Below are 16468 nucleotides of genomic sequence, written 5' to 3' on the forward strand. Positions count from 1 at the left end.
TTATTGCTGTAAAATCAAGAAACCTAAATTATGCGATTCATAAACTACAAAATATCATGCCGAATTTGGAAAGAATGGTGCCAAAATTGGAGAATAACAATAAATGCGCATAAATCTCAATTACTGGTCATTCGACGTAGGCATCCTAATACCTTATTTTTTGAGTGATTACACCTTTTTAACAAGGAGATCCCAATCGTGCAAAAAACTACTTATCTTGGAGTAGTCTTTAATAAATCTCTGACTTGGACCAGTCGCATCAAGATTGTCAAGAGGAAGGCCGTTAGTAGCAGGTTAAATTTCCTACTATGTAAATGTTCGAAGCTCGACATAAATAAGAAAGGGCATATATACACGGATATGATAAGGCACATCTTTTCATATGTCTCTCCGGTCTGGTCAGCTGCCACAAAAAGGGATATTGCACAGTTGCAAATTATTCAGAATACAAATTCTTACGGATAAATATGTCACTTAGTTAATATATCATTTATATTTTATCAGTTAGTACCACAGATAGGTGTTTAGTTATTACTTAGTATCAGTTATGTATGTGTAGCTAATATATTATTCATTAGGGCATAAATTATTAATATATTTCATAAATACATATAAGTAAACGCTTCCGCTACTTTTACTCTGCTTGAGGCCGAGATTTTAACATTTTCGGGCTTTAGCAGTCAAGGAATTTCACCCATGGTCCTTACCGTAACATTATTTCAAATAAGAATGTCAGCTTGAGGTCGAATAAAATGAGACCATGAAATTTTCTTTCTCTTTTTGAAAATTTTTCTTTGCAGAAAATTTTTGGTTTCGAACATACTGAAACAGAAATGCACGACTGTGTAGATAAAACAATTGAAAGCCCTTAGAAACGAATCTTAATAAATTATTTTAATTTTTTTTTTTTTTTTTTTTTTTTTTTTTTAAATACTTTTGATGATAAATGTTTTTATCACATGCAAAAAATTTTTTTTATTAGAAAAATTAGAAAGTAATGGATTCTGTATTTCCATACAATAAAATAAAACTAACCTTAAGTAAACGTGTTCCACAAGTTTACAATACACTTCCGGACCAGCTTCTCCGCAGGTGGCATTAACTGTGATAACAGAGGTTGCTGCGAGATTAAAGACATTGGGAAACAATCCTCGCAAAATATCTTCATCTGCAGGAAAGAAACAATAGGAATTTACAGAAAATTTAACAAAATATGAAAAGTGTCATAAATTATTTATAATTTTCAAAATATACAAATGATGACACAAATGTAGTATCATAACTTATGTTTTAAGATTCCTGGTATTTTGTTAATTCTTGGTATTTGTTTAATTCCTGGTATTTTGTTTACTGTAAACTAATGTTTCCGAATTTCATTAGAGATATATTTCTCATTCATTCAATTCAGGTCTCCCTTCGTGGGAAGGGGAAAATACATAAAAACTCAAAACATCTTCATTAAAAATTGTAAAATATAGAAAAACTGAAGTCATCAATTACAGTTAAAAACAGTTAAAAAAAAAACAATTTTTACATAATTACAGTTAGCGTTTGTGCGGGAAAACAAGCAATTCGGTCAACAGGCAGGAAGACAAAATTCCCGGTGCACAAAACTGAAAGTTAATTTTTTGTTCCCGGACAAAAACGTACTGATGTTGGTGCACCAACTGACTTAATTCACTATTTTACTAAGAGTTTGAAATGTAAAGAAATGGCGACGACGTTCGGCTTAGTACCATATAAACTTTTAAATTGTTGATAATTCTACGACTATACGGATTAATTAAAAGATAAAAACCTTAACCGGAACATACGAACAACATAATTCAATCGCTTTAAAAAAAAGTGCGCAATTTGCCAACATATAAGAATAAAAAAAAGAGAGCTCATCGAACCGGGTAAGAGGGTGGATGATATTTATATGTACACTCTTAGACAAAAAAAAAAAAAAAAAAAAAAAAAAAAAAAAACGACGCACCACGTTGCACCGAGAGGATGTAAAGCAAATTGGACACAAATTGATATGCATACAGGTTTCGACGGAAAATGCAAAATTTTACATTTTGGCTGCCAATGAATGAACAGTTGTCGCTACAGTGCATCTGATCTGCGCAACTGCGAACGATATGCGCAGATGTCAGAATTTGAGTGAGAGGTCGTGTAGTTGGGCTCAAAGAAGCCGGTTGGTCTTATCGGCGAATAGTTCGAAATTTGAGCAGGAACGATGACACTATTAGACGATGTTGGCAGGAATGAGTGAACCATGGCCACAGACAGAGTCAAGAAGGAAGCGGTAGGCCTAGAGAAATGACAGAACGTGAAGACCGAGCAATCGTCAGAGTAGCACTCACAGCCCCAGATGCATCATTATCATCGATTGTACGTGCAACTAGTGCTTCAGTGACTGCAAGGACCATTCATAGACGGCTCACAGAAAGGGGGCTGAGGTCACGGCGCCCCTTGCGCCGACTACCATTGACCTCTGTACAACGTTAAGCCCGTTTGCTGTGGTATCGGGCTCATTCGCACTAGAATGTCACTGACTGGAGTAGAATAGTCTTCAGTGATAGTCTTCAGTGATGAGATTTTGAACTGACCCCCGATGACCAGCGAAGGCGAGTCTGGAGACGCCCCGGACAGCGGTGTGATACCAACCTGAATGTCTTCCAGCAGACAGGCCGACAACCAGGAGTGATGGTCTGGGGTGCCATTTCATTTCATAGTAAGACCCCTTCGGTTGTCATCTGTCGCAACCTTACAGCACAGCGGTACGTCGACGAAGTTCTAAGGCCCGTTGTGTTCCCTTCATGTCACGCCACCCTTATCTTACATTTCAGCAAGATAATGCCCGCCCCCACACTGCACATGTTTCTACTGCTTCCCGAAATGGAACATTACCCTGGCCAGCAAGGTCGCCGGATCTCTTTCCTATTGAGCACGTTTGGAGCATTATGGGCAGGGCCCTCCAACCAGCTCGGGATGTTGACGATCTAACGCGCCAGTTGGACAGAATTCGGTACGATATCCTTCAGGAGGACATCCGCAATCTCTATTAGTTGATGCCAAGCTGAATAACTGGTGGACAAACGCGTTACTGACCTTTTTCACTTTGTGAAGCTCTATCACTTCAATAAATCCTTCAATTTTTCTCAAACTGTAATAATTTGTTTTCTGTACATGTACATCACTTCTACCGATTTTCGTCCCATTCGGATAACTTCTTCTTGGCGCGTCCTTTTTTTTTTTTTTTTTTATATAATTTTTTTTATTATTATGTTTAAGAGTGTATATATACGTTTGGTGCGGCCGATTGAAAAGAAAGAAAAACGAAGGTGTACAACTAGATGTTATAGCATGTCCCTCATACAAAATTTCAACAGTCGATGGCTAATCGTTACGACGGCTAATACATACGGGCGTACACATGTCACGAAAATATCCTTTCTGAATCCATTTAAATCCATTTTACAATCTGTTTTGTAAAGGAAAATCCAGTATTCTGTCGGTACGTGCAGATGTCACGCAAAAAAGCATTCAAATAGATTTGAGAGTGATCAAAATGGATATTTTTGCTGAAATGTGATATCCGAAATTTTTCGCGATTACACTGTATTGTATTACTCTGTATTGTACTACACTGATTTTGTATAAAGAAGTAAATATAATTTAAATAAATTTTAAATTTCGCTTACTAGGCATTTATTAAAACATACATAACTGATAATAATACTAACGTAAAAGAAAAAAACATAATTTAAATTTATTTTCTATCTGAAATGTAAGTTTGGTAGCTGTAAGACATTTTTGCTTGGTTTTACACATTTGGATACACCTTGTAGTTCAAATATATTGACAGCTAAATATCAGATTAATACTAACATTTCTTTCAAATAATACTAACATGTGTAATTAATATTAAATAATTTATTTTAAACTAAAATTAAACAAATTATGAAAACTTTCGGCATTTTCAGAGAAACTTTACCAAGGGGAGCAAAACTTGAGAATAAATAGAAGACCAGTTTTTTTTTTCTCTTAATTATTAAATTTTTCACTAATGCATGAATAAAAATACATATGCTTGTATGTTATGTTAAATAATTTTGAATTATAGCTTGGCACTCTATGGCGTCTCGATTCCGATAAACTTTGTAACATTGGATAAAAATTATTTTCATCATGGATTGTAGTAAATACTCATCCATGAATCGGGTCTCATTAATTTTCAACTGTCGGGAGGGGGGATATTCACATATAAATGTATTCCCAAACAAAGCGATTATTCTTAGTGTAAAATTCGTAACATTTATTTTTTGACAAGAGCGAATATGATTAAAACACAATAACACGAAGAACAAATACTAATTCAGAAGTCAAACAACAAAAATCAGCGTTATATTTTCAAATTTTTACAGGACTAGTTTCGATGGTTTTACTGAACCACCATCCTCAGCTGCAAAAACGTAAATGAACGAGATAGGATATAATGATCAGATAAGATAAGAAAACCTCCACAGAAAATAAGCTAGTGGCGCCATCTGTTCATGAAACCAGAACTAAAACATAATTTCTTTAAATGCCGATGGCAAAGATGGATTGGCCTAAGAGAGCCTTAAAATTTCGCGTCAAAGAACATGAGGCATATGTTAGAAAAAAGGAAACAGAAGTCTTCTGTTGCCCAACATTGTTGGTCCGAAAATCACACTTGCAATTTTTCTGCTGCCAAAATTATTCAAAAAACATGTTCCATTGGAGAACTGGATTTCCTAGAGGCATTTCACATTCAAAAAGATCTTTCTGTTCTAGTTAACGATCCTAATTCCAATCCATCTTTTCCTTCGGCCTTTAAAAAAATTATGTTTTAGTTCTGGTTTCATGAACAGACGGCGCCACTAGCTTATTTTCTGTCGAGGCTTTGTTATCTTATCTGATCATTAGATCCTATCTCGTTCATTTGCGTTTTTGCAGCTGAGGATGGTGGTTCGGTAAAACCATCGAAACTACTCCTTTGAAAATTTGAAAATATAACGCTGATTTTTGTTGTTTGACTTCTGAAGTAGTAAGAGCGAATATGTTAATAAAGCCGAGTTAAAAAAAATTCTGTATCTTCAAATCTGTTAATAAGATTTCTATCAAGCTGTAAATTAATTAATTCAGTCAACGCATTCTCTGGTGCCTTATTCATGGAAATGAAGATAACAGAAACGCGGGCTAACTAAAATCTTAAAATCTTTGCAATGTCGGATCTGTAACAAATACATAATTGAAATGTCCCGAATTAGGCCCGAACAAACCCGGAATGAAATAAATCTTCCGAATATTAGGCCAAATAAGACCCGAATAAAACTGTTTCCGGAGCCGTCATTTTGAGACCATTCCTTATCGTTATAACATAACATATTAAAATAGAGAATATAGCGAAGATGAAACAAAATCACTCTTACTGAAAATTTATGATATTGTCGGAGTGATTAAAATCCGTTCCATCACGAGGTAAAGGCGTAATTTCTGTAGGATATTCATAATTTGAACTATTTTGCAAGCAATTCGATTCTTATCGTTGTTGATTGACTTTCTAACTGCGGAAATTCCGACTCAGACAATTCTCAAAACAAGTATCAGTGTCGTTGTGAAACTTTCAAAACTGTAGACAAAATAAATAGAAGCCAGCAGACTTCCTCTGAGATAGATGATCTTTGTGCAAACATACTTTCCTTTACTATTGGACAACTAGCGTAAATAGTTGGCATTCAAGTAAACTGAAATACATTCGGTATTTAATTCTCACTCCTTGAGAATGCAAATAAAGATTTATTGTTTTCCGTCACTTTACATACTGGGACTATTTGAGGTTACAAGGAAACAGCTATTCAAGATAGCTGATGCTTGCATAATAACTGATCACACGAATTCTTCATTCTTCGTTACATTTCGGTATCGTGCAGCTGAATGAAATTAAGAATGACTTTGCATTTAGTCAGTGTTTAATCTACGGCGTATTTATTGTAATATTATTGAAGTCTCACAAATTCATGTAGTAACAGTCTAGCCTGCAACATTGAGGAGAGGAATGTTTAAATGCAATGAAAGTAATAAGAAAATAATATGATTTTTTTTAAAATCTTTTTAACTGGCTTTGTTTATTATATGTACTGTTGTTTACAGAAACTATCAGAACTAGACCAGATATGAGAAAGATTAATTTATTACCAAGGGGAAAACTGTAGGGCGTTGAAATAAAATTTTTAAACCAATTTATGTTTATAATTTGTTCTAAGAAACGTACAATATTAAACTTAAACAATTATAAATATTTTTGAAGGGGGGGGAGAAGAGAGAAGAAAAAACTTGAACACAACCAAAAAGGCTAAAATACATACTTCTTCACCATTGTATCTGCCAGTTTTATGAATATATTTTGAATAACTTGAGAGTATTAAAAAAAAAGTATGAAAGGTTTCAGATTTTAACGGCCGCCCAAAAGGGTTTGCTAAGGTTTTATACGCTTTCGCTGAACTCGCAGTCTGCCACTCTGCTGTTACATTCATTCCTGCTAACCCATTTTTTGTTGTTGTTGTCTTTTTAGCTTCACTACTAAACATAATTTTCGTCGCACTTACGCCATATACAATGCAACAGCAAAATTACATAGCATAGCATAGCAGTATACGTTTAGAGTTCCCGATGCAGCGTTAAATGTTGGTATACATTTTTTTTTTTTTTTTTTTTTTTCCATTCACAGTTTAATGTTATCATATCAGTGTTCTGTTTACTTACTAAGATGAGCTTGCAAAACTTTTTTTTTGTCTTTTTATTACTAATGTTTTGCGTATTGACTTCATTTATTGAATATATGATATTTTTGGAGCTTATGCCATATAAAATTCGATTCAAAAGCAAAATCACAAAATATTTAAAAACAGCATATCTTTAGAAATTCTTTACCAGATGATTTGTGAAGAATATGTTTCAGGCATTTCGGATTTTTTGAACACATAACAGAAATTAAAATGTGTCTAATAAGGTTTTGAAAGGTGCATTTAGAGCGTGTTCTGGCTACCTGAAGGCCACGTTACTATCTCTGATTTACTAGCAATTAGATTTTTGTGGCTTTGAGCACTTCTTGCCATTAGGCTTGTTTACGTCGACTTTTACGAGACAGAGCCAGCCTGCACGTTTAAGTATTCTGTGAAGCCGTAAGGCTAATCTTAACTCCATTTTAAGTTAATCATTACCTTTTTGAGTTAAGCCAAAAGTGTTGGCTTTTGCAAGCACAATTCGGTGCCATCCGTAAACTTTTATCTGAGTTAATAAAGGATTCTTTACAACTTTCTCGTGACTATAGAGTCACGAGAACAATGGCAGATACAATTCTTTACTACTGAATAATTCTCTATACAGTCTTCCAACGTAGAGCTTAGTTTATGCTACCAAAGCATACGAGACGTTATAAAGCAAAAAGTAATTTAGTAGTATGCATATTATTTTTTGAGAGGTTCAGTTTGTCACACGATACATAATTTATTTTTATTAGTGGAAAAATAATAATAATAATAATAATAATAATAATAATAATAATAATAATAATAATAAAAACATTCCAACCGAAGATAAGCAGCAGTTTAAAACTGACGATATACAAGAAAGATAAATTAAGGATCTAAATATCTCAACACTGGCTAACAAGTATGGGAACTGTCTTTTTCATGCCACATGAACTGGCACTCTAGTAAAACAATGTAACTTAATGTAACTATGTGAGTGCAAAAGGCCATGATAAATAAAAGGACTCAACTTTAGACATCAGACCCCAAAGAAATTTTTCCCATCGATGCCGATTTAATTTGAACAAGAAGCCATCAAACAAAACTATACCCTATCTTTAGCAAAACATAATTAAATATAATAAATACATTTTAGGGAAGGGGAGAATGAACTAATGACCTCTCTGTCAATTTAATACTAATTACAGTTACAGCAGTCTGTTTCTCAGACATAAAACTGCATTCAATGGATACTAAAAATAAGCATTTATTTATTTATTTATTTATTTTGTATGAGAAACTCCGCTTTGGGTATTGCTCTTCAAAAAAAAAAAAAAATCACTTCGCTGCTCCTTGTAAGTTGGAACTTAAACAAGAGTTAAGACACAATAACACGCCGAATAAATACTAATTCAGAAGTCAAACAACAAAAATCAGCGTTAATTTACAAAATTTTCACAGGACTAGTTTCAATGGTTTTACCGAACCATCATCTTCAGCTGCAAAACCGCAAATGAACAAGATAGGAAAATTTCCTATCTTGTTCATTTGCGGTTTTGCAGCTGAAGATTTTTCCTATCTTGTTCATTTGCGGTTTTGCAGCTGAAGATGATGGTTCGGTAAAACCATCGAAACTAGTCCTGTGAAAATTTTGTAAATTAACGCTGATTTTTGTTGTTTGACTTCTGAATTAGTAAGAGTTAAGTTGCATGATAAGTTTCACCGTTCATTAATGATATCAAAGTATTCATGACATAGTTTTTTAAAACAATTGAATTTCGTTCAAAACTGAATTTATTGACGCAAGTGAATGCAAGTAGGCATTTATTCACAACACGGAAGTTTAAAATCAAAGCTACAGAGCATTAACCTGGATAACAAAACAAACGCTTATTTTTGCCATATATGTCGCTTAACAGTAATTTAGAAATTAAAACAGAGATCATACAATTTATTTTTGACATTTCTGTGGCGATGGATTGAGAGAAATTCTGCTAACGAGCGAAATTTGAGTTACGCTAATGAATATTCTAAACAGATGTGTTGGATGAAGCAGCACCCCGCGGCGCCTCCTATGTTGGGGCATAAGCAAGAGCTGATTTCCGCCCACGTTCCACAAGGAACCTGTTGACTTTTCCTTCGCAACTCACCTACTATCCCCGATTTGGTCATGACATGAATTGCCATTGCGACACTCAGGTAGAATTTTTACTTCTGAATTCTTATCGAGCTAAGATTCCGAGCGAGTAACAGCAACTAACGGCTGTAGGCGAAACAGTGGTGGGCGAAATGACGATTACAGATATGTTAAAGAACTTCCGCAATAGAAATTTCTCTTTTGATATCTTATGTGAAGAATACAGCTACAAATCACGTATAATTTATCTATTTCTTTTTCCGAAATATATTTAAATTTGCTTTTGCACTTTCAGAACAATACTCGTTTCTTGTCACACACTGATATAAACTAGCTTTAAGTTGCATACGATGTAACTAATTGATTAATAGATGATCATACATAATACCTGAGGTCATTATATATTTCATGCCATTTTATATGTAATAGAAAAAGAGAGAGAGTTATAGGTAACGATCCTATTTATCACTTTATTCTTAGCACACGGTTACATAGTACATAAATATAAAAGCTGTTCGTACATTTTTTAAATGATTTTGCTTTGCTATAAAAAAATCGTCTGCTAGGAATTTTTTTTAATTGGAACTATATTTTAGAAAGTATAAATTATCGTCTTCTACTTTACAGTTTTGTTTTCATGCAAAATGACTCTTTTAAATAAGCAATGGATGGAAGATTAGGCTTGTGCTCTTTCCGAAGAAAATTATTCGCATCTAGTTATTAAAAACGCTCTGAAAGACATGGTTTTTCGATATCTACAGCAAAGATGGGTAATACTGTCAACAAGAAAGGCTCAAGAAATTCGAAGTTTGACTTCAAATAGAAAAATTGTCAACTTTCTCTACGATATATCGCCGAACGCAGAACGTACTGCAGAAGTCTTTATGAGGAACTTTTATCCGGACAAAAATGAGAAAATGTTGTCACAATGGAGGAATTTTGGTGCATTTAAAAGAAAGAAATAAAAAAAAAAGAGATCCATTTATTATCATCAAAGAGGAGGAAAAAAATCTTAAAACATGGTTCAAAGAAAGTTTTTCAAAAAGATTTATGATTGTTGCTGGTTTTTCATATAACGGCAAATTAAAAACAAAAAGAGTGGAGAAAAATGCTAACATCGTAACTCCGCATATTACCAGAAGCATATTTTATATACCCATTTTAAAATACGTAATACCTTCTCTTTACCCACAGTGCTATCAATCATTAGAACTGCACCAAGACAGAGCCAGCAACCACACGTCCAAAATTCACTGCTAATTTCCTGGAAAACGGGGAACAAGAAACGGGTATCAAAGACATCTTTTACTCACATCAATACTAAATCTTCTGATGTTGCAAAGATATTTTTGTCCACAGATTTATTAAATCCGCGGATTTTTGAACCGCTTTCGGACTTTAAAAAAAATCGGATTGTCCAAACATCGACCTAGAATCATCTTTGGACTTTCGAAAGCTATTCTACAGAAATGGGGTAAAATATCTCCTTCGGAAAAGGCCTTTATTGTCTTGGAAATTACGTAGAATGATAGTGAATAATTAGGATTATCAAATAGAAAGCTTAAAACGCAAAAAATTTAGGTACAATTGTAGAGCTATTAGGTTATTTCGAAGCAGGAGACATGAAAAATGAGCAATGCCCTCGCCGGGACTCAAACCAAGGACCTCTCGAATACGCACCAAGCGTGCGGACCACTACACCACGAAGGAATGCTAAGAAAGTAGGAGAAATAACTTATAAAATATTTCTGTAAATACAATGAAAATCGTCTAAAAAATATGTAAGCAGCCTTTGTATACTCCTAAACTAATGGCTTCATTATCTTCCTTCCTAAATTTCTTTTCAATAGGAAGTTTTACTTGAAACTTTTTGTCTGTAGTTTAAACAGGGATACAGGTAGCTTGACGCAGGTTCGAATTTCCATCAACAGGCTGACTGCTTGGGCGTTTTTGTAGTTTCCTTGTGTGTAACATGAATACCAGCCAGTTTGCCTTAGAAGGTATCCACGAAGGCATCCTTTTGCTTTGTATTTCGTTTGCTTATATAGACAGCCATCACATGTTTCGCCGTGACAAACGAGTTTAAATCATAAGGAGTTTTCTCATTCTTCTTCGCTTACCTTCGCGTGTAAGTGGAAGCGTGTCCCTTTAGAAGTCGGAAAGTCTTTTCTTCAAAACCCGGCGACGGCATCGTTGAGTCTTCGTACTTTTCGAGGAAGTTGGACTGTACAAAATGTGTTTTAAGAACCCGTAATTATGATTATAGGTTCATAATTAACGAATGCCAACTATCCGATTCTCAGTTGAAATGTCTGCATTATGCAAGATAAATCTGCATGCGAAATGTGTAAGTTTCCTTATGATTCATAAAATTTCGTGTTGAAGTGCACAAGAATGATTTATCGAAATGAGTACTCAGGAAATCCATTCTATATCCCCTCTATAGATGATCGCAGTGTTTCCAGTACGACCCTTCTGCATATTCAGCAAATGAAACCACAGCATCTGCTAACATTTTAAGGCTGAAGCGACTGCGAAATATTTCGGTAAAGAAGACCCATCATGAAATCAAATAAAAGCTCATTTTTTAAAAAAGCTCAGAAAGATTAAAATATATAATAAAAATATATTTTTAGCCCAAAGACCATTAGCCCAGAAGGGCTATTTATTTCGTTTTGGCATTTTGCATCGATTCACTTTCTGCGTTGATTCACTTTTCAAAGTGTTGCCACCAAATATTACATCCCTGTATTATATTTAAAGAAATTAAATAATGAAGAATCTGCTTAAATGTATGTATGTTTCTCGCATTGTGATAAAACAACGGTATAAGGTATTTCTCCCGCCTCCATAGCATGCCTTCGTGGTGTGGTGGTCTGCACGCTGGGCGCGTATTCCAGGGGTCCGTGGTTCGACTCCCGGGGAAGGCGTTTGACCATTTTTCATGTCTCCTGCTTCTAAAAAATACCTAATGTCCCTACAACGGTACCTAGAGCAATCAAATTTTGAATAACGTTATCCTCCACCGAATATGGGCATCTGGAAGCTCTAATTTGGAATTTGTTTTATTATCTATTTCATAATTTGTTAGACATTAAAGAATTTTTGATTAACAAACTCAACAATTTCAAAGCGAGGAAGGGCTGTACCGGGGGGGATAATCTCCAGTGCGCGAGACTGTCTATCGAAAACTCTAAAGATATACTCATTTTAAAATTATTTTGCGATATTGCCATTGAATTGAATTTTGTCGTTTAAGTGCGAAGAACATGATATTTAATAAATAAAACTAACACACAAAACATTAAAAAAACGCCCCTTAGGGCGTAATGTAAAATCTGAATGCTTACAGATTTTTTTCTTTTATCTTTTTAAATTTTAAAGTTTTACTAACTTGTGAGGTGAGGGAAATTATTCATATTAAAATATATATTTACGGTAATAAACGATCATAATAATAAAAGTATTGCACATATTACCTGCATAATTCATGATACACCACAAAATTATGTTTCGAAATAAAGTAATTTTCAATACATTAAACAAAACGAATTTATACAGAATGTTTTACACATTTATAAATAGAATTTAAATTTATATTAATAATAACCACAAATTAAGTAGCTTATGTTTGAACATGAAGAGCAACTGAAACAAGAAATTTTTTAGCCAACCCAAATTTTGTCTGGGCTGGATTAAAATTATTAATAGAAATCCAAACAAATGGAAGATAAATATAAGCGAATACAGGTTCTAAATTTACGCCGCCAGATCGGAAAGTGGTTAGTGACTCTAAAGGCCGTATCGAAAGGCCCGGGTTCGGATCCCGGAGTAGGCATGGATGTAAATTATTTGTCCCTTCATAGGAGGCAGCGGTGGCCTACCTATTAAGTGCCTCTATAATAAGGTTATAAGGTATCTCCCTCCTCCTTCCAGCATGCCCTTGTGGTGTAATGGTAGCACACTCGGCACGTATTCGAGAAGTCCAGGCTTCGAGTCACGGCGAGGGCAGTGCACATTTTCAAGTTTCCAGCATAAAAAACTAATTAACCTACAAAATGACCACCGCTTCCGGCATTAGTAGTGGTCAATACCTAATAATGGCTAGTGCCCGCTTTTGTGGGGGGTTGGGATTGGCGCCATTTTAAATTTATATCAGAAATTCTCAGTGGGAAAGCAACTGAACCAACTCGAAAGTAAAAAATCACCGCACATATAAAAATGAGAAAACGTACAGATAGCATTCTTATTCTTTATTCCATATCAAGGCTTTTGTTCAGTTTTTTTTTTAAAAGTGTTTTTCCGCGTGTGAAACCAACAGAGCACTTCCATCAAAACCAGTATCAATGCCTCACAGTGTTCTATGTCAAACTAATATTTTGCTTTCTACTCCGAGATAACGATGCTCAACAGTTTCCGATTATACAAAGGGCGCATTCCCTCTGAACAGCATTCTTATTATTGTTTCTCGGATTTGACAGCCATTTGCTTTATTTCTCTGTAAAACAAAGCAGTTCCTGATAGCTTCATAAACTAAAATGAAGAAATGTATTTCGAATGAGAGTTGGGGAGGAAAAAAAGTGAAAGCCGTACAAGGCGTCCGCATGTTCCGTTGAAGAAGTTTTCATCACTCACTACCAGAAGGAGAAACGGAAGAATTCAAGAAGAAAAAATGCGCTTCAAATAAAATTCAAAATATGTTTTTTGAAATGATACTAAAGATATTTAAACACGCATTAAGAATATCATTATATATCGAAAGAAAAGGTTTTCAATTTTTATCAGAACATATCTGTCTTTCAATACTGCAATTAACTTACAGAAGCCGAGTGTTCAATATAATGTTCTTTCCGAAACACCTAACATTCACTTTCTCCGCTTTTACAAAAGAAAAATCAAGAATATGAGAAAGCGTAGGGAGATGTTTGCGGCCCTTAAAACACGAGTCATATCGACTTGGCTTACAATAAAGATCTGCTTGTGAAACAAAATGAAATTGTAATTAAAAACATATACATAAATTCTAGAACAAATTTTATATCTTATTGCGATGTTTCGTTAAAATGAATTAATCATTTAGTACTTTTTTCAGAGAAGAAAGAAGAAGAAAAATCGTCCAGAAGATTGTGGTTATTATTTTGAACTCATTTAATATGCAATAAGATGATATCATGATATCTAAGAAATATTTAATTTTATGATTTTAATTTATTTACAAAAGGGCACAAGCGAAAATTATAAATTAATTTATCAAATTAAGCTTCTTCATAGTGATAGAAAGTTTTTAATCTTTAACTTAAGCTTTAAAACACATACAGAGACTTAATATTATAAGTCTTTGCGTTAATTTTTTTACGTTTGTAGTTGTAAGGATTTATTTAACTTTACCTAATTAGTTATTTTATGTTAAATATCTTTACTAGCATTCGCACTTTCCGTTTTCCTGCAAGAATGCTAATTTTTAGTTCGGTCATATTCAGATGAGGTAGAAAAGAGATAGTATTTAAAGGAAGGTTTTAGACTGTTTAATCAGAGCGTGTTCTGCTTGATAAAGGCCACATTAGTAGTTGCAGTTTTACTAGCCGTCTGTCTTCAGCTGTTTGTCTCCGGCGTTCCGTTTATTCTTGACAATAGTACTTGTCTCGCCGATATAGGTTTGAGACAATTTGCGCGTTAGTCATTTCACTTTGAATTCATTACTTTTGAGTTACGCCATAAATGCTGGCTGGTTTGTAATCAAAAGAAAAGCCTTCTGTTAAATTATTTTGAGTTCTGAATGATAGGGTCTTTTACAACCTTCTTAAGTTCTATTTCAAGTTATACATAGCGATAAGTAAGTCGCTTACACGTTTATTAAAGGATTTGCCACAAGTTACATTTAGTTACAAGCACAATCCCATATAGACATCGTTTCCTTTACATCAATGGAAATAGTTTTTAAATATGTTTTTTAATCATTTGACATTCATTACCTGTGGGACCTTAAAATTTACGTAAATGACACCCTCTCTTAAGAACAGAGAGTTATTTGAGAAAAAGAATATGGAAGAAAAAAGTCACATAATTGCATAAAAAATGTACCGAAATTAAAATTAGATTTGTAAAAATTTATATTTAGATCCAAATTTATTGTTTAATTATCATTTAAGAAATCCGATATGCATTTATCAATTGCTCATTTTTTAGTCTGAAGGGACTTTGTCCCTGAGGGACTATTGTTTTCGTTTTGAGATTTTGCGTTGAAACACTATAAATGGCTGTATCACTTTTCAAACTCTTGCCACTAAATATTATCGCCCTGTATTATATTTGAAGAAATTAAATAATAAAGAATCTGCATTAAATGTATGTCTATTTCTCGCATTGTGATAAAACAACGGTACATAGAGCCATCGAATTTTGAATGACGTAATCCTACTGCGAATATGGGCATGTTGAAGACCAAATTTCAAATTTGGAATTTTCTTATTATCGATTTCATGTTTTGTAAAACTTTAACGAATTTTTGATTAGAAACTCAAGGATTTCAAAGCGAGCTATGGCAACGTTGTACAGAATTTTTTTTTTTTTTTAAAATCCCAACGCGTGAGACTACAGATATTCTCAATTTAAAATTATCGGAAATTCTAAAGATATGCTCAATTTAAAATTATTTTGCGATATTGCTCTTGAACTGAATTTTATGGTTTAAGTGCGAGGAACATGATATTTAATAAATAAAGGTAACACACAAAATGTTAAAAAAAACGCCCCTTTGGACGTAATTTAAAATCTGAAACTTTTTTTTTTTTTTTTTTTTAATCTAGGAATCTAGGAACATATGCAAAAGTGGTCACCAAACATCTGCATTATTTCTTTAAAATTTACATTTTCGTATTATTTACTAGCTACAGTAAAATGCATGCCAGAGCTCCAGAACGTAATTAATAGTTTAAAAATTTTGGAAAGACTCTCGTAAAGCTGTTTCTAACAGCAAAACATTTTATTTTTCAAAACTGGTATATTAATAATCAAACTAAGCACTTAAGACCAGTTTTGAAGTAAACGAAATCTAAATTTTCTATATTATCCATCAATTAGAAATGATTTCTTGTAGAACATTGTAACGAGCAAGTGAAAATGATTTGACTGGATGGCATCATTACAGTTTAGTTGCTGTCATGCAGTAAGGTCTCGTTTAGTTTATTAACCAGTTGCCAGAGTGTAAATTTCTAGCTCGCGCGCTATTCAAGTGAAGTACAAAGGACACAGTATTTAAAGGAAGGTTTTAGAAGATAAAATTAGAGCGTGTTCTGCCCGCTGATAGCCACTTTGCTAATTTGTTTTTCTTGAGAGTAGTATTCTGTGGCGCTGTGTTATTCTCGCCATTAGGCTTGTCACGCCGACCTTAAGTCAGAGCCAACTCGCGCGTTACTCCATTTTTGTAGCTGTTAAGCTAACTTATCTTTTACTTAGTTAAGTCAAATTCGTTTTCTTTGATTTGAGTTAAATGAAAGGGCACCCTTTCCCTGTCGCTACGATACTTTACAAGCCATAGTGACAATTCGACGTTTCGTACAGTTTATGC

At 33.9% G+C, this 16468-nt stretch overlaps 1 protein-coding gene across 2 annotated transcripts in view; it reads right to left on the reverse strand.

Annotated features, from left to right (window-relative positions):
* The window catches only part of LOC118179400 (laminin subunit alpha lam-3-like), a 258439-nt gene that overhangs the window by 200195 nt on the left and 41776 nt on the right, over window positions 1–16468 (reverse strand). For both annotated transcript variants that reach the window (XM_085825564.1, XM_085825563.1), the window contains exon 2: window positions 1036–1168. In XM_085825564.1, the coding sequence (XP_085681690.1) occupies window positions 1036–1168 (133 nt within the window). The remainder of the gene's footprint in view (window positions 1–1035; window positions 1169–16468) is intronic.

This window comes from Stegodyphus dumicola, chromosome 10, assembly GCF_044657685.1.
Source record: "Stegodyphus dumicola isolate Sdum_Otavi_A_Nest chromosome 10, ASM4465768v1".
Classification (NCBI taxonomy): Eukaryota; Metazoa; Arthropoda; class Arachnida; order Araneae; family Eresidae; genus Stegodyphus; species Stegodyphus dumicola.